This window comes from Myripristis murdjan, chromosome 16 (genome assembly GCF_902150065.1).
Source record: "Myripristis murdjan chromosome 16, fMyrMur1.1, whole genome shotgun sequence".
NCBI lineage: Eukaryota > Metazoa > Chordata > Actinopteri > Holocentriformes > Holocentridae > Myripristis > Myripristis murdjan.
In genome coordinates, this window is record NC_043995.1 from 22,304,642 (window position 1) to 22,321,974 (window position 17,333).

The following is a 17,333-nucleotide window of genomic DNA, read 5'->3' on the forward strand; positions in this document are numbered from 1 at the left end:
TTAATGAGTCTGGTGGCTGCTATATCCTTTGCTATTACAGTTGGACCGGAGCAACCCATAATTTTTGGACTATCTGTTGCTGAGGCAGGACAAAATGTGGTCTTTAACTGCACTGCCCTCTCGTGGCCGCCCAGTAAACTCAGCTGGTACTTCAATGATTCTCTGGTGGCCACTACCTCGGTGTTTCAGACAGGCCCTCTCTCTTTAAACATGAGTGGAGCATATACCTGCGTGGCCTACAACAATGTGACTGAGAAAAACAGCACAACCTCCACAATGCTTACAGTCATTGGTAAGAGAACCCTTGCTTGACTGTAGGCTACAGTTTCTATTTTCAGATTATTTCACTATACATCACTACACGATACAAAGATCATGATGTTTTTCATCAGGATGGAGTGAGATGATGATGCTCTCACCTTCCTGAGTAACTGTTCTTTGTATCCACAGAGGCTGTAGAGTCAGTGATGATCAAGTCCAGCACAATCCCAATAGAGTCTGACAATCTCACTCTGACCTGTGAGGTTACCGGGCCTTTTGAGTCAATCTACTGGATGAAGGACAACATGCCCCTCAACATGAACACCTCCACCATCAACTCAAACGTGTCCTATTACATTAGGAGCAACTCACTGCACTTCAGTCCAGTGACTCGGTACGATGATGGGATCTATCAGTGCGTTGCTACCACTCTTGCGGGTCCACATAAAAGCCCTCAATACGTCCTGCTCGTGATCTGTGAGTGTTGCACTTTTGCTCTCTTGATGCAGAAAATCAATGCCTCTGAGAATACAGGACATTTTAAGCTCTTCTTACTGTAAAAAAAATGGCATTTTTGCTCTAAAGCACAGTAATATTCACCATTTTACTGAACATCTCCTGACTGCCTCTACAGATGGCCCTTTGAGTGTGGATATTACTGGCCAAGAGATATCAGCACTGGACACAGTCTTTGTGTCACTGACGTGCTCTGCTGACTCTCGCCCAATCAGTGAGTACCAGTGGTTCGTCGACGGCCTAGACTTTGTAATTGGAACTGGACCTGTTATCACGTATTTTGTGACTGATGGGAACTACACATGTATGGCAAGAAACCCTGTGACCAACATCACAATGTCCCAGACAATAGCCGTTAGCGTCAATGGTGAGTGAGTCTTTCTTTTGATGTGGTTACCTAATTGTTTCAGTACTGGTTTGTAGCTTACTATCTGATGGACAAAAGTTTAAATACAACAGGGTCCAGGTGGTTTAGACTTGATGGGAGCAGTCCAAAATGCTGTAGCCATTTCATCATGTAAAAAAGAAGCGATACTTTGTGAGAAATCACCATAACAAAAATAATGTCACCTTAAAAATGTATGCTATTTTGTTAATACTAGGTAACATACAATAATGAATATCTCATTTTGTATTAAAACTCCACTTCACTTTCCTCTCCCAAATTTCCCTTTACATCTTCTCTGTTGTCACTATTTCTGTCCCTCTCAGGCCACGCGTCTGCCCTCCCTGTCCAGGCACAGGGCAGGTTGGTTTTGCTGGCTCTGTTGGCCTTGTCTCTCCCTGTGGTTACCGACTGGCTGTCCCACTGAATCCTCCACAGCAAGCCATCCAGGAGGAGTGAAAGGCCTCTTGCTCCCTCTACAGTCTTTTTTAGTGATCTGAAACAAGGCGGGCAGACATATTCTGTATTGTTGGATCTGATGGGTTTGAGGAGGGTGATACTGCCTGCTGTTTTGCTATGGTGGCTTTATTTTATTTAGAAGCAATGCATAAGAGTTCAGTATGTTGACAGTGAAAAGGGCAAAACTTACTTTTTACTATTGCACTGCAATGTGTGTTTTTATTCTTTTTGTCTTTTTATTCTCTAATTATTATTATTATTATCAGTAGTAGTAGTAGTAGTAGTAGTAGTAGTAGTATCATTGCTATGCCCTGGAGTCTATGTGATAAATATTTTAAGTGGTTTGCATAATTTTACAAGTGGTAAAGAAAGTACAGGTGAATTGTTCTACATTGCCTTCACACAGTACCTCAACAGTTTTATTACTTGCTGAAAACTGGTTCTTTTATCTTAACCTGCATTGTGTATGTGACGTGTAATTGATGTATAATACTACATGAAAATATAGAAGGCCTTTATGACATTAAGTTTTAATTCCCTTTACAGAGTCTCATTAATTAAACAGGAGCACAGTCGTTTCAAATCAGACTTTATTGAGGAGTACAATTATTTGTGCTGAAGGTGGAGACAGTTAATATTGGGTTAGTGGAAAATGCTCGTAGAACTTTTAGAGTTAAAAATGATTATAAAAATGAATACATCAATGAAATATGTAAGACACTTGTGAAATCAAAATGGTGTTTATGTAGTTTTTTTTTTTTTTTTTTTTTTTTTTTAAATTCAGAGTGGGACACTTGGGGCACTGCTGTTAACTCTTTTCCTGCCACATCCCCTCTTGTTCTTGCATCTCCTCTTCGGACACTTTGTTGCCACTTCCAGGTTGAGTAGTGTATTCCACGTATGCAGCAACAGGTTTCAAGAGAGAGAAGACAAAAACAGATTGTGTAGGCTCGCTCTTTTTTTTTTTTTTTTTTTTTTAAATCATAATTAACACTTTAGAGGAATATTAAAGCTTCTAATCACATTTCAGGTTATCGATCAAGAAACTGAGCTAGATATGTGATTACACAACACTGTTTTCATTTTCAAGAAAATTAAGCATTTAAATTTATTTCTTTAAATCTGTCTGTAACTCACATTTTCCAGGCTTGCAGTTGGGTTTGGCAGAATGCTGACAAAGGCAGCTTGGTTTAAGTCCCTCTCTTCTCCTCCCTGAGTCACACAAACATATCACATCACAAAGACAAAAAAAAAAAAAAAAAAAAAAAAAAAAAAAATCACGACTGTAAATGGCTGGTGTCCTGTGTCAAGCTAGATTTCTTTCTTATCACTTTTAATAATTCTATGCACCCTGCTCGTACTAAGACTATGCTTACAGAACCACACATGCCAAAATGTTTTTAATTATTGTCTTCACTATACACATGGATGGTATTCACAGACCTTTACATTCACACAGGTGTCTCTCAGGTTGTCCGGGTGTGCTGGCCACATCACCCGTTTCCAATGGTTGTCCACTGGAGGAGGCTAAAACAAACATTTTTATTAAACTTAATTTAAAAACACAAGCAGAAGGAGGTGAAGTTATAAGAAATCAATAATTACTTACACTTACACATCCTCGTAGAAAATATTTTCTTCATACGTACCATTAGTAGGTGTGCTGACAGTCAAAGACAGTTCATCTGTGTCAGGAAGACCTTAGAAAAACAAAGACATCACAAAATACATGTACATGTTCTCAAAGTTGCTTTTAAAAGTGTATAGTCTATAGAGTGTATAGTCAGTATGCAGTACCTTGGCAATGTTCAATGAATGCTGCCAGTGTAAAAACGCACAGCATTAATGTCCTTGATTCCATTCTGTAGTAAAGCCAGTACTTGTAAATCCAGATAAATGTAAATGTTTGCCAACTTCAGGTCCCACTGAGGGAATGAAATGGTTGCTATTGTTGTTCCTTATAAAGCTTGGTAGCTTGAATTACAACAATGAGCATGTCATTGGTTGGCACTATTCTGTGAAGCATATTTTTCCCAGCCTGCATCTTTCCAGTCCAGTGGTTTACTATGGTTATGCCTCCGTGGAAAGACACCTTTGCCAAAACAATGGATCACTCTGTTAAGTAACTGCTCGTAGGCACAACAGTGCAAAAGTGTGGGATCCATATAACACCGACCTCCACTATGAAGAAATGAAATGAGCTTTCAAATGCCAACTGTACCTTTGCGCTCTAACTTTCACAAGAAACATTTCATCACTATCCAAAAGTATGAGTGCTAAAAGTATGTGTGAAATTATATTTTGAATTTCATGCTTAAATATTTTAAGAACAAGTGATGAAACCAGGCAAAGGGAGCATTTGTCAGCCTAATTTGACGGTTTGTTGTGATTCATAGGGTACATTGCATATCTTAGATCAGCACTCTTGTGTGGCATGACCATTTCATGCAACAGACGTTCCTATCATCAGTTATGCTCTGAAAGAACTACTAAGGGCACAGACAAAGGCTGTGTGAGACGTGTTTGACCTGAGATCAAGTTTCAGGATGTCTCTGCTCTTGATTTATATTTCTCTGCTTCAAGCTTGGATCAACACTCAGGTTCTTACAAAGTCAACTGAGAGAAATGTGTCTCTAGGTAGCCTACTCCAAGTATGTGCACCCCTGATGTGTAGTGATCGGATAACAGTGTGTAAGCCTGAACATGTAGCACTGCATCAGTGACAATGAATGCATCTCACTCAGTAGTATCACAATGATTGATCTGAATATTAGCAAGCAATAACAGAAACAAAAACATGTTGATTTCATGTTTAATTCATTCTTACATCACTTACATCACCGAATCAGCCATCCCTGAAACATAATTCAAGCTCAGTAACACAATCCGTTTCCAAGAGACTCATATGCTATTTAGTCTGACAGGCTTTATGCCTACTACAGGAAGAGATTCAACTTCAAGCACAAGCAATTATAGATACACCCACACAACATCTTAACAACCAACTCAAGTACATATACCTTGGCAGCAAAACAAAGCTTCTCGAATCAAAATCCTTACTCTGATTGTAAGCAAGTGTGACAGTTGCAACAGGAAGCAAAGGTGAAAGGACAGCAATAAAATAAGGTGGCATAATAAACAAAAAGTGGAGGATAATGGTCAATTGATAACCATGATTGGACAAAAAAAAAAAAAAAAAAAAAAAGAAAGAAAGAAAAGGTCACTGGAATGCTCATAAACACATGAGTACACATCAGAGCAAATAAAACAGATGCCAAATAAAAGTAATTGATGATTATGGGGCTTTCTTTAGTATACCAGTGGGGGCTGTTCTCATATATTTTCTTTCACCAGACATATCCTGGCATACAGTGCAGCACATTTAACTTGTGATTGCAGCATAAACACAAAATAGTTTGTGGTCCCATTAATAGCAACAGTGGTCACAAACCCTGGCCATGGAGAGGACTTGCACATATAATTCTTGCAGCCCATTTTATCTTTGATTTCATCCATCATTCAAGGTGTGCATAAGCTAATAACACAGTGTGATGCTCTCCACAAACAGGGCCAAGGACCACTGCGGTAGTGTTAGTCTGTGCCCTGGTAAGTCTGTGGATAGTTAGCTGTTGCTCAGTTCTCAGCAGGCTTCTCTAACATGGACTTGAGACGGGCATGTAGGGGTTGGCACACAGCCTGGTAGGCGTGAGGGGTCAGGTGGAGGTAGTCATACATGTCCTGGTGGGAGATGCTACCATCGGAGTGGACAAAACCAGGGTCCACATCAAGAAAAGAGGCATGGGGGAGAGCGGACACTGCCTCCTGGACCAGCATGTTGACCTGGCCATTGCGCTCTCGCAGGCGGTTGGGCAGTTTACCCCTGGGCAGGATCCCCTGGGAAACAGATGCACAGGCACAGCAAAGTCTATTGTTATTGTTAAATGATGCAAACTTTCAGACGGTCGATTTAAATGAGGACCCTAGTCAAACTGGTGCCAAGAGGAGGGCCAAGAGGCTGCAGGTTTTCATTCCAACCAAAAATTCCCCCAGGTGATTTCACTGAGTTGTCCCTTCTCTCTGCTTGAACATGGGGTAAGCAGTGAAATCACCTGGTGGAGTTTTCGCTTGCATGACACCAGTTTGAAACCCCTGGATGTAGCAATGTTAACTGTTGGATTATGATTTAAAAACAGTTTCAGCCCATAATTAAACTTCTACATAAAATAATCATCAAACAGCAAAAGCATAACCAAAATGTTTTATAGACAAACTATTACACCATTAGTCCAATATTATTGTTTATTTGTTTTGTATAGTGTTGTTATTATAGTACTGTTTTATAATTTAGTAGTACAGTATAGCAGTATGTCTGCTGGTAATTGATGTTTCCTGTTTTCTTTGGGACCTTAAGTACTTAATTTCGTTCCTCTCATGTACCTGGCATGTTTTGGAATGACATAAATGATCCCCAATCATTGATATTTACTTCATCCCACCTCAAGGCTGAGACTGAGCTATGAAGGCTAAATTATTATGCGTTTGATGGTCCTAACAGTGTGCATGCTGTTGAGGGGATAATAATTTCATTTTTTTTTTTTTTTTGTAAACTATTTCTTTAAGAAATGTATTAGGGAAACCTACGAGTACAAGGGTGTGAGCTTGGGGTAGCTTGTTCTTGATCACTTGGACAATGGCCATGATGCCTCCACAGATCTGCTCAGCAGTCTGACCATGATTGTTGGTGCCTACCCATAGCACTACCACCTGGACAAAGTAGAAAGGAGCACATAATTAACTAAGTAAATGACAGCTCATTTTATTTCATTGTAATTTGAGTTCAGTAAGTGTTGAACATGGAGGAAAAAAAAAAAAAACATCATCATCACATTATTTTGAGACTACTGTTTAACTTGAAGTCCCCATGAAATGTCCTCATATGATCTCTACTTCTTGTAAAACAGAGCATCTTAAATAATGACATCATCCTGCAGTAGTGGGTGCAAATTAAAATTTCAACCAACAGAACCTTCATAAATCTGTAAACATCCTCTCTCATCCACCTTATTCCTTCAAATAAAATTGTGTTTTTCTCCCAAACTAAGATCCTAGTGGTTTGCACTTGTGACTGATCATTTCCTGCACTATGTCCCACCCAAGCATCCTGTTTCATCAGGAAATACAAACAATCTAGAAAATAAGAGCACATTTCATGGGGTCTTTAAAAGGCTTTGTGACATAAATACCAACAGTAATTAAAGATTATCTATTTATATATCTAACTATCTATCTAAATAAAAGTGTTCTTGTTATATTCTCTGGTCATGACAGTGATTTTGACCTTTGGGCTGATGTGATCCAGCTCCCCATTGGTCAGTCTCCACAGCACATGTTGCGTGGCATCACCGCCCACCCCAAAGTTGAGGGCATGGAGAGGAGAGAACAGCTCCCGCCATACCTGCAGACAAAGGATGATGACAAAGAGCCTACAGTGAGTCCATATGCTGATAAGGACTGAGAGTATGAATATTTCCACATTGCTATGGAATTTCCCTGCCACTGTATCGGCATACAGCACTATATACATAAAAGTACCTTAACCCTCCTATTATCTTTGAAGTCAATTTGGCTCCATTCAATGTTTTACGCCTCTAAAGACACGATTAACCTTGCTTTTTTGCTTCATATTTAATTACTTTTCCTAATTTAATTGGGAAAACTGGATAAACATAAAATTAACATGATGGCAGGTTTTCCATGTCCTGCACACATTTTGTACGCAACAGTGTTTCTTTGGAGTCTATCTGTTTTAGCTGTACAAAACATTAAGAAATATCACCATTTTACACACATTTGTTTTGGTTGTTTTGGATGACAGAAGAACTACAAAAATGCCATTTACAGTATAATCATCAAAAACTTACCTCTGCTTTAGGGTCCTAACCTAACATGAACACACCTGTAGCAGTGTGAGAGCCACTGATAGTTGATGTGACATTTGGGAGGGAGAAATACAACTCCCACAGGAACTTTGATGTATAAGGGGAGTGTATAGCTGTGTTTAAAGGGATATTTAGATAATCAACAAGACATATGAAAGTACCTGGCACATAAACTTGGGAAGAATTTTATTCTAACCATTTTCTGGTGGTTTAAATTACTGGGGACACATTGACCCCAATAGATTTTTAGAAATTGAGAAATTTGGAGGGAACAGGAGCGTTAACTATCAGTTAACTTACCCCAAACTGGTGCAACAGCTGAACAAGGGAGTCTCCAACAAACAGGACGTCAGGTTCTTTGTCTTTACTGTCAGACACAAACCGGTTGTGCTACACACAGTGATAGAAAAAAACCAACAATACATTTGTCAATAAAAAAGTATGTGGTACAGTAAATATCCTACCAGTGTGCTGTCATTTTTGGAATTTTTGACAACAATATAAGTGTATGTTTGTGTATTACTGTGTTGGGTATGCATCGTAACATCACAGCAGTATCGTTAACATAAGTACTCAATGTCAGGATAGCCTGACATTGCACACACACACACTCTCACAGACACACACACCATAGACATCCATCGGCCATCTCCCTGGGTGTCTTCACAAGGAGTGGGTGTGGCGGCTGGGTTTGGGTCTCCCGCACTCATCACTTCGCTATCTGTGCTGGAAAAACAGCCACGTTAGCCCCCTGAGCTAACATGCAATGAAATCAAACCCATAACGTTCAATCAATACGCTAATACGCCACCGAATATATAAACAGTGCGGTAACTGTCAGGCACAAGCAGCAGACATGGTAATTAGATCATATCACAGCGTGTTATTCCCATTAAAAGGACACATCTTAATAAAGTGGTTAAATTCAACAACATTTTACTGAATATACCATAATAAAAAATCCCAACAAAATACCGTAGTTTTACGGTCTTCTAATTCAGTTCCTGGAAGTAAAATTTCACTACAGCTGAATGTACCATTGGCCGCCATGGCCACTAAAAATCAATACTTTTCTGCATTTCAGATTTATGGTCATCATTTATCAATATTTCACGTTTTATTGTAATAAAAGCCAAAATTTAATTGAAGTTAATGAAAAAATGATACGTATATAATTTTTAAAACGTAATTGAATATATGAGATAAAATGTTTTCACCTCCCCATCGGTGTTGAGTGGAGTCGCCCGGCACTGCGTGTTCGTGGGAGTTCTGACTGCGCGCACAAAACCCATCAGCGGCTCGTTGCCGAGCAACGCGAGATTTAAAATCTGCAAGAAACGACTGGGACATTTAGGTAAGCGTCGCTGATATAATTATTTCAGTAAATGATACTGATTAATTTAAAGTGGCTTGTGACAAATTTACGTTTTTTTCCATTTGTTCCTCACGTTGTAAGCCAGTGTCTGTTATTTAGTGGCGGCTTCAATTACAAACTTTATTCCACGTGTGCTTCAAAGTAAAGTGCACCTGGGGGCTAACGACATCGCTAAATTGACCACTTTTAACGCAGACAGTTTGCTAAATAAGTTCCCATTATGCTCAATATGACCTGGATTGCTGAACATGTTAAGGTACAGTAGCATCCTGCATATTTACATTTCCCAAAGGTCGCTGTGAAAAAAAACTACCTTACAGATTCTTGACTTGACTTGCTTATATTTATCTCTTTACAGACATCGAATTCGGCATGAGCCATCCCTCATCTGGCAGAGTGTTATCAGACAAACAAAATGTCTGTGAATGTTTTCAAAAAGCAGTTAAAAACAACAGGTAAAAAATGTACCACAGACAACATGTCTACCTCAAACTGCTCATGTTCAAATCATTACAATGGGACAGATGGGCAGCACAGCCTCAGGCACAGGAGGAAAAGACTGAAAACACGCAAACAGAGGACTGAGGCGAGAGGTGAGGAAAGAGTGCCAAAGAGCAAATCACTTCACCATCACCACCACCGTCAACAAAGCAGTAAAGACAAATCAAAAACATGTTTCCATTACAGTTGCCACAGTAGTTCACGTTGTCTACCAATGAAAGATGCGCAGTTTGCAAAGAAATTTCCTGCTGTCCAGGAGCCCAGCGTCATCACAGACAGCCGCCTAATTGGGCACCATGGCCTGTTCAACCATGAAGTGAAATCTATTGATATTGAACGCTTGCTAAGCCAACAGAGGAAGCTGGAAAAACCTGGGAAAACACGGGAAAAGAACATGACTGCCTCTCATCCTCCTCCAACATCTTACCTTCCTTCTCCTGGCTCCAGTAGTGATATGGTGGTTGCTGATACCAGTGAGAGTACACTACCTGAGAAGCAAGATGATCTAGTTACCAAGACCCCTGAGGTTTGCCCAGGGAAAGCAGAGGCAACATTTCAGTCTAATTGTCAGGGATCAGACATCACACCTGGACAGAGACCACAACACCAACTTGATCTAACATCTGAAAGTGATTATGACACCTTATCAACTACAAATGCCGCCTCTGGTATACTGGCAAACAAAGGCAAGAAAGCCATGACTGAAAATCACACACAGTCAGAACTGACTCCCTGTGTTAGCACAAAAGATGTGAGGCAACGGAACAAGGTCAAGGCCCTGTTAAATTCCCATAATCTGGAACCCACCCTGAAGAACCAACAGCCTCCTCACCTCCAAATGCAGATTTGTGGTCCAAGTCCAAACCCACTTTTGCTCTCCAGCTCACCCATAGTGACAACCAGTGACAGCTTCAACACCGTACACCAGGAGGGCGATGGTCTGGATTGCATATCTATCTCTGTCAGTGCTGTGGCGGAGCGTTTGTGTCTTTGTCTAGAGTCACCACTTCAGAGAAAAAGAAACTTGGCTGCAGAAAGCAGGGAGGTGTTGTTGCAGGCCCTGCGGGAGAGGCATGGGCCACTGCTTGAAGAAAATCTCCTCAAAGTCCAGCAACACATCCGTTTTGGTACTAGCCCAACAAGAGCAGTCCAAGATCAGGAGAAAGGATTATCCACGATGGATACAGATGGGTTGTGGCCAACAGGTAAACACTGTGGTGCTCAGTGATTGTGATATTCTCATTTTCAAAATATATAAAATATTGTAATTTGTTAAAAGGAATTGTAAATGTTTAAATCATATTATGGTAACTTAAAGTGCCCTGCATGGAGAGATGCACATGTGTAATAAACTGATTAGCATTTATTTCAATCTTTCTATGAGCTTTTAAAGAGACAAACAATATTGTCTTGAATTAACCCACATTTTTTATTTGTTGTTTTTGCTGCCTGAAATGGCTGCTATAGTATGTGAAGTACACATTTTGCCCTCCTACTTTCAGATGCTTTCAGTGCAGAGTTTCAAGCTGGCAATACAGATCAGTCATATTTTGCGACCCAGAAAACAGCACCTTTGAAAAGGAGGAGGAAACAACGACATTGCAACTGGATGTCTCCATCAAAACCACACCAAAGACTATACCAGGTGAGAGCTTTAGTGTTTACACCATAAAGATGAAACTGAATAGAAGTAGCATTGTGTACAGTTGCTAATGGACCAGTGGACAGCCGTCTTTGGGGACCCAAATGAATAACTTTTCTGACACTTGTGTCACTGCAAAATAAGGATTATTAAAATTTTAAGTAATGAAAGATGCAGTGTCTACACTGGTGATTTGAATAAAGACAGAAAACATTTGATTTTGGCCGCAGCAATTTGCTGTTGTTCAGACTGCTGGTGTCATAAAGTCTACCATGTTAGCTCAAGGAGACATTAAGGGAAAAAAACACTACATTTAACTAGAATTATGATGTCTGTTCATGCTAGTCAGCCTTATTACTGTTAATAAATTAATTAAATAACATGGTCTGGCTACCTGTTTTTTTTTTCTTTTTTCTTTTTTTTTTTCAGATAGTTGCCTGGCAATGCAATACATAAGCTATATTCACTTAATATATAACCCAACTGTTATCTTTTCCCTATTAAAATATATCTACTGTTGTCAGATAATTTCACAGTTCTTATATTTGGAAATGTTATTTGTGTAAAACATTTTTGAATGTCTCCTGTGAAGACTGCAGAATGGATGTCAAGCCCCAGTCTGGAGAAGGTTGGTGATCATTTGGAAGAAATGCTCAGACCGGATTCCCCCTCTCAATTCCACATGGACTTTCAGCCCTCTGGGACTTCAACACCTGATCAGTTGTTTCCTTCATGTCCGGCTCCACATGGGAGAGTTCAAGCCTCACCACCTCAGCATTGGGATGATAGGTTCAATTTGGTAACAAGGAGAGAGTCAGCTAGGTTGGATTATTTTGAAAGCAGCTTTTTGAGCCAGACCATGACAAAAAGGAACGCTGGGCCTCGATACAGTGAGAGTGCCTACCGACCTCTCCCTCATTACCCAGCATGGCTGCCAGATGGACGTCAATCAGAGCCAAGGCGTTTCCCCCCGGATCAAGATGCATTTGATGAAACTAACAGGCTTTCTTTTGGTCCTTCTTCCTCTGCTCAAGTTCATGATCCTCAGGACAGCAGCCGGCTTTACCTTCTCAACTATTTCAGTTGCCCTTCATCCAGGCCATCCCTCAAATCCCACCATACTGACATGATGCAGTACCCCCCATCTCACATGCTCGAAAGTGGCCCTTCATCAACCCTTCCTTCCTTTCCTAGCCCTGAGCACTGGTCCTTCCCTCCTATGAGACTTTACTAATATATGATGAGACTTTGTGTTGAGACATGTCTGTGCATAATTTGCTTGTGCAATCCTATGTTAAAGTCAATAATCCTATGTTAGAATAAATAATCGCATGTCATACAATCAAGGCTTTTTGTAATATTCAGTTATGGTCAGTGTTATTTCTAACACCTCATGATGGAGATCTTTATTTTTTCCACATTCACTCTTGGACAAAGAAACACAATGATGTATCACTTGCATCATTAGAACACTTTTTAATATAGATTGCTATATGCTAACAAAACAAGTCTTTATAAAGCACTACTGAGTATGTCTGGACTACAGTGCAGGGAAAATGTAGGGAAATGCAGGAAACATGTTTGTGAAATTTTGCTTTGTAAGCTTATATAGTGCCACATTAAGCAAATGATCACTCTATAATTAAACTATGTACAGAACATTTGATTGAAGTTGCTGTTTCATGCTTGTATTCTTCATATTTTTTGTTGATCTTTGGATGCTGTTTTTAAGTCTTTTCCAGCCGTTACACTTTTTTGTCACTTTGACAAATTCTCCCTATACCATAAGTCAGTTTTCAAGGGCAAAAATTATTACAAAAAACATGTGATAAATATACTTGACAGTACAAAACAAAAACATTCTGGAACATTCTGGAAAACTAAACTAAAATTGCAGTTGAAATGTTCATGTTTTTTTAAGGTAGCAAGTAATAGTTCTCATCAGATGTTTTATTTGCAAAACATTTTGTCTCTTCAGCAACCACACAACCTTCATTTTTGTCTGTTTTTTCTTCGTCAGCGATGCTGCCCTTCCTCAATGCCCTCCGTAGCTTATTCCAAAACAGATCTTGGGCCTGGACCGGGTCAGTGCAGTCTGATCCAGGCCACTGCAGATAAGTTTTCTTTAACATGACTTTCCTCATGCGGTGATAGGATGATAGTTGCCTCTCGGGAATTTGTTCCAGGAACACAAGCAGGAGGACATCCCGGTGCTCATCAAAGAGTCGGTAGCTGGCCAACTGGATTTCCAGGGAACACCACTCACTTTGTAGAAAATTCCTGCTCACTACGCAAATGGTTTTGCGGCTGCCATACACAGCAGAAACAATGTTGCTCACGATATCACGGCCTAGCTCAAAGTCCCTGTGATGGAGGCAAAGTCTAAAGGAAGATCCATTTCCCTCCAGGTTGGGCAGCAGCTGGTTTAGTACCCAGTGTTCATCAGAGGAGTTATAGGAGACAAATGCATCATATTTGCAATTTTCCTCTTCTTCCCTTAGTCTGCGCCACTGCTCACTGAACCAGGAACGGAACACATAATAGCCGTACTTCATTTTCCAGTAAAGTTTGACATAAAGCAAAGGAATGACTGTGAATAAAAAGATGGCAGCAGCTGTGGAGAAAAACAGGTACTGCCCTAGGTCTATGTAGCAAACCTTGGTATCGAAGTTGTAGAATTTGAACTTTTTGTCGTATTGGCATGGCAGACTGTAGAGATAAACTAACTGGACCCTTTTGTTATTTAGTGTCCAGTTCTGCAGAATACTGTTCTCACAGGTGCAGCTTAGAGGAATCTTACGTAGGTCAAGGTATTGGAGTTTAGGGAGAGCCTCAAGTGCATCTACATCAATGCTGCGCATCACATTGCTGTTGAGTTGCAAGATTTCTAACTCTGTAAGATTACCAAAAACTGCCTTTGAGAAATTCTGAATGCCCATGTTTTCCACTATCAATGTCTTCAGTTTCCTCAGATTTTTAAAGACTCCCGGCTGTAACTGTGCCACCCCAACACAGGAACTATCCAGTGTGAGGAAACGTAAGTCCGTCAAATGATCAAAGGCATCAGGCGCAAGATGAGAGATGCGGTTATTGCTGAGGTACAGAGATTTCAGTGAGTAAAGGCCATGAAAGAAAGCACGAGGTAAAAGTGTGATACCATAGGGCATTTGCCAGTCCAATTTAAGATCACTGAGTTTGCTGAGATTCATAAATGGAGACTCTCTGTCTTCAGTGAGAAAGCGAATCTGATTCTTTTGTAGATCCAGCACTTTAAGTGTGTCTTGGAAAACATGATAGCGGGCACTGTTGATTTGTTTGAGGTTGTTTCCATCTAGATAAAGTTTGACCAGACCTTTAAGTCCATCAAGGCCAGATGCCTCAAAATGAGTGATCTTATTCCCTCCAAGGTCTAAGGTTGTCAGGTTTCCGAGATTTTGAAACGTTCCATTGAAAATAACAGAAATGTGGTTGTTGCGTAGGTTAAGGGTTTTCAGATTATGCAAATCTTCAAAGGTGACATTGAATAAGTCTGTTAAAAGGTTATTGTCCAAGCGGAGCGTTTCAAGCTTTTTTAGCCCTTTTAGTGCCTCACGATGGAGAAAAGCAATTGTGTTTATGTTGAGTTTTAGTGTCTTAATATTGGGTGTAATATTGAAAGCATGAGAGTTGACTGAGAGGATGCGGTTGTAACGGACGCTCAGCTCTGTAACATTTTTGAAAGAAAGCATATTTTTCCCTGTACAAGACGGGAGGGAGGTGAGGTGATTATGCTCTGCACTGAAGCTCTGTATGTGCTTATGTCCACTGAGAAAATTAAGACAAGTTATGCTTTTCAGCTGGTTTCGAGAGAGATCCAAGCTTTGTGTGATTTTAGGACAGTTGGAGAGTGTGTTGCTTTTCAGATTCTTAATTCCATTACTGCCCAGCCTCAGATTTTTAATCCAGTGCACCCTCATCCTCAAGAGTGTGCATAGCTCTGTTAGCCGTTTGTTGCTTTTAAGACCCATGCCAGAAAAATCTACATGACCAGCTTTGACATTGCTTACATTTAAAAGAACAGATACACTGACATTAGTTGAACGCAAGCGCAGATATCGTGTTTGTCTCAAATCCACACCTTGAAAAGCCTTTGAGGGCAGATGAGGATTGTATGATAAATCTAGCAGCTCGATCAGCCTGAGAAATGACCACCCACAAGCTAAGGTAGAGAGATTATTTCTACACAGATACAGCATTGTTAGGGATGCAGGTAATGAAGCATTTGAGTGACTGAGGTTGGTAAAATTGTTAAAGCAGAGATCTAAATTCTTCAGATGTATTAGGTGTGACACAGATTCAGCCAGCACTGAGAAATTAGTCAGAAAGTTTTGTCTCAGGAGTAAAGTGTCTAGACTGAGGACACCACCGAAAATGCTCACGGGAAGCTGCTTTAGTTTGTTATTTGCCAGTGAGAGAAAGGTAAGGTTGTGAAGGTCTGCAAACAAAGAAGGCTTGAGTTCTGATATGTTGTTCAAGGACAAATTTAGACTCTTAAGCTGGAACAACTTTTTGAAAGCCAGTTCATCTATGGTCGTCAAGCAGTTATGATCCAATCTAAGGTATCTTAGATTTGGAAGGTGAATAAAACTCTTGTTGGGTATGTGCTGGACAGCATTCATTGAAATGGTCAGATTTATGGCAAAGGATGGCAGGTCACCTACGATGAGAGACATGTTCGTTTCCAGTCGATGGATGCAGTTGAATGCTTTCCCCTTTGAGCGGGGGTCTTCATAGCAGTTTTCAAAGCTGTAACCATCAATCCACTGGACAGTGCTGAGCACAATTGTCACTGCCTTCAGCAGCTGATAAGTCAGACTTGCCATTTTGTCTTACTGCTGCAAAAATTTGAATAGAAAATGTCCTTTACATTTCTTCCAGCAATGTTAAGCTTTGTCCTGTGTCGTTTGTCCCATTAGATGCTGTGCCGGTTTGAATGTGTGTTCAGGAACCTGAGGAAAGGAGAAGAAGACATATTGCATTGTGTGACATGACTGGGACTTCATAAAGTCTTGTTCATGTCAGTTACCACCGACTGAATCTGTATGGTTCACATGTAGGGCAATACAAATTCACTGTTTAAATATCTGTTTAAATATCTGTTGTGGCATTTACTTCTTGTTATTAAAAGGTTACTATATATAAATGTTTAAATGTCTCTGTTAAAATGTCTCTTCTGGCATTTGTTCCTTATATTCCTTATTAGCACATATCAAATCAGATAATGTGTGATATGCATTTGTAAACAGAATAATTCAAAGAACTTGTAATTCAAATTAATTGACTTTTTTTCTTGTCTTTGTGTGTGTAATCAACTTGTGAATTTTTATAGTGATATCTGAAAGTAAAATTTTGAACCCCTTTCCCCTGTGTGTTAAAAACAGTGTTTTTTGGTAATATGTGGTCATAAATAGGTGATTTTCAAAACTTTCCACCAATGGGATTTCTTGGGACTTTTTTCCCTCACTCAGGACATACTGAGGATACAAAATCAGCTGAGTTTGCTTCTCTTGCAATTTGTCCGAGGTTGACCCCAATTTTGGCCTAAAATTACTGGACTAAGGTTGTAATCAGCCTTCATCTGATTCTTGTTTTGTTATCTTAACAGGGGATACAGTATGTATGTTGAAAAAATGACAAGCTGGCCCTTGGTTTCTCCTCTCAAATTTTTTATCTGTTGTCATTTTTGCATTTTTAACACTGTGTGACTTTCCAGTGTATCTGACAATATACCTTACACACTGTGCAAGCCCGTGACAGTTAAATGATCAAACCGTCAACATACTTAGGTCTCCATGGCGTAAAAGAAAGATAGGAAGAGCTTCCTCAAAACCTACATTGTGGCATGTGAGAGAGCAATGTCAGAGAGAAAATACAACACTTTACAACATTGGACTTGTTATCAAATGCAGTATTGCTTTCAACATAATGGTATGAGATATTAAATTATTTTAAGGTAAGTCTAACATAGATGATACTGTAGCTGGTATACCTGCATTAAGTCCAAAATGTTTTTTGATGGTTGTGTGCCATTTCCCAGAGAAACAAATCCTATTTCACCATGTTTAACTGTTTTATGAAGGACTATAATGTTGCGTGACACTGAAAACCTGGTTCCTTTTTTGATATTTTCATATCTCTTTTCTGTCTACTGGAATGTTCCTCCTCTTCCATTGGTTTCACTATAATCTGATCACATTTAATACCATACAAAAAGTA

General features: G+C 39.8%; 4 protein-coding genes across 9 annotated transcripts; 2 read left to right on the forward strand and 2 right to left on the reverse strand.

Moving 5' to 3' along the window:
• Positions 1–46: 46 nt before the first annotated feature.
• Positions 47–1,589, forward strand: LOC115373654 (carcinoembryonic antigen-related cell adhesion molecule 5-like). Its single transcript, XM_030072148.1, has 4 exons — positions 47–292; positions 451–738; positions 896–1,144; positions 1,489–1,589. The coding sequence occupies exons 1-4, from the start codon at positions 211–213 to the stop codon at positions 1,587–1,589; spliced, it is 720 nt and encodes a 239-aa protein (XP_029928008.1). The 5' UTR covers positions 47–210.
• Positions 1,590–4,419: 2,830 nt separating this feature from the next.
• pafah1b3 (platelet-activating factor acetylhydrolase, isoform Ib, gamma subunit) lies at positions 4,420–8,808 on the reverse strand. 5 transcript variants are annotated; one of them, XM_030073107.1, is made up of 6 exons: positions 8,778–8,808; positions 8,190–8,286; positions 7,861–7,950; positions 6,960–7,076; positions 6,263–6,385; positions 4,420–5,515 (listed from the first exon to the last, which is right to left on the reverse strand). In XM_030073107.1, exons 1-6 carry the CDS (start codon positions 8,783–8,785, stop codon positions 5,255–5,257), a joined length of 696 nt encoding a protein of 231 aa, XP_029928967.1. In that variant the 5' UTR covers positions 8,786–8,808; the 3' UTR covers positions 4,420–5,254. The 5 variants fall into 5 exon arrangements, with proteins under 5 accessions (XP_029928967.1, XP_029928966.1, XP_029928968.1 ...); XM_030073106.1 differs by having other exon boundaries at positions 8,190–8,281; positions 8,778–8,800; XM_030073108.1 differs by lacking the exon at positions 8,778–8,808 and adding an exon at positions 8,536–8,605 and having other exon boundaries at positions 8,190–8,281.
• On the forward strand, positions 8,795–12,420 carry prr19 (proline rich 19). 2 transcript variants are annotated; one of them, XM_030073009.1, is made up of 4 exons: positions 8,795–8,914; positions 9,294–10,641; positions 10,939–11,081; positions 11,671–12,420. In XM_030073009.1, the coding sequence occupies exons 2-4, from the start codon at positions 9,351–9,353 to the stop codon at positions 12,310–12,312; spliced, it is 2,076 nt and encodes a 691-aa protein (XP_029928869.1). In that variant the 5' UTR covers positions 8,795–8,914; positions 9,294–9,350; the 3' UTR covers positions 12,313–12,420. The 2 variants fall into 2 exon arrangements, with proteins under 2 accessions (XP_029928869.1, XP_029928870.1); XM_030073010.1 differs by lacking the exon at positions 8,795–8,914 and adding an exon at positions 9,030–9,191.
• A 574-nt stretch (positions 12,421–12,994) lies between these two features.
• tlr21 (toll-like receptor 21) lies at positions 12,995–15,940 on the reverse strand. Its single transcript, XM_030072989.1, has one exon. The coding sequence runs from the start codon at positions 15,938–15,940 to the stop codon at positions 12,995–12,997; it is 2,946 nt and encodes a 981-aa protein (XP_029928849.1).
• Positions 15,941–17,333: the final 1,393 nt, after the last annotated feature.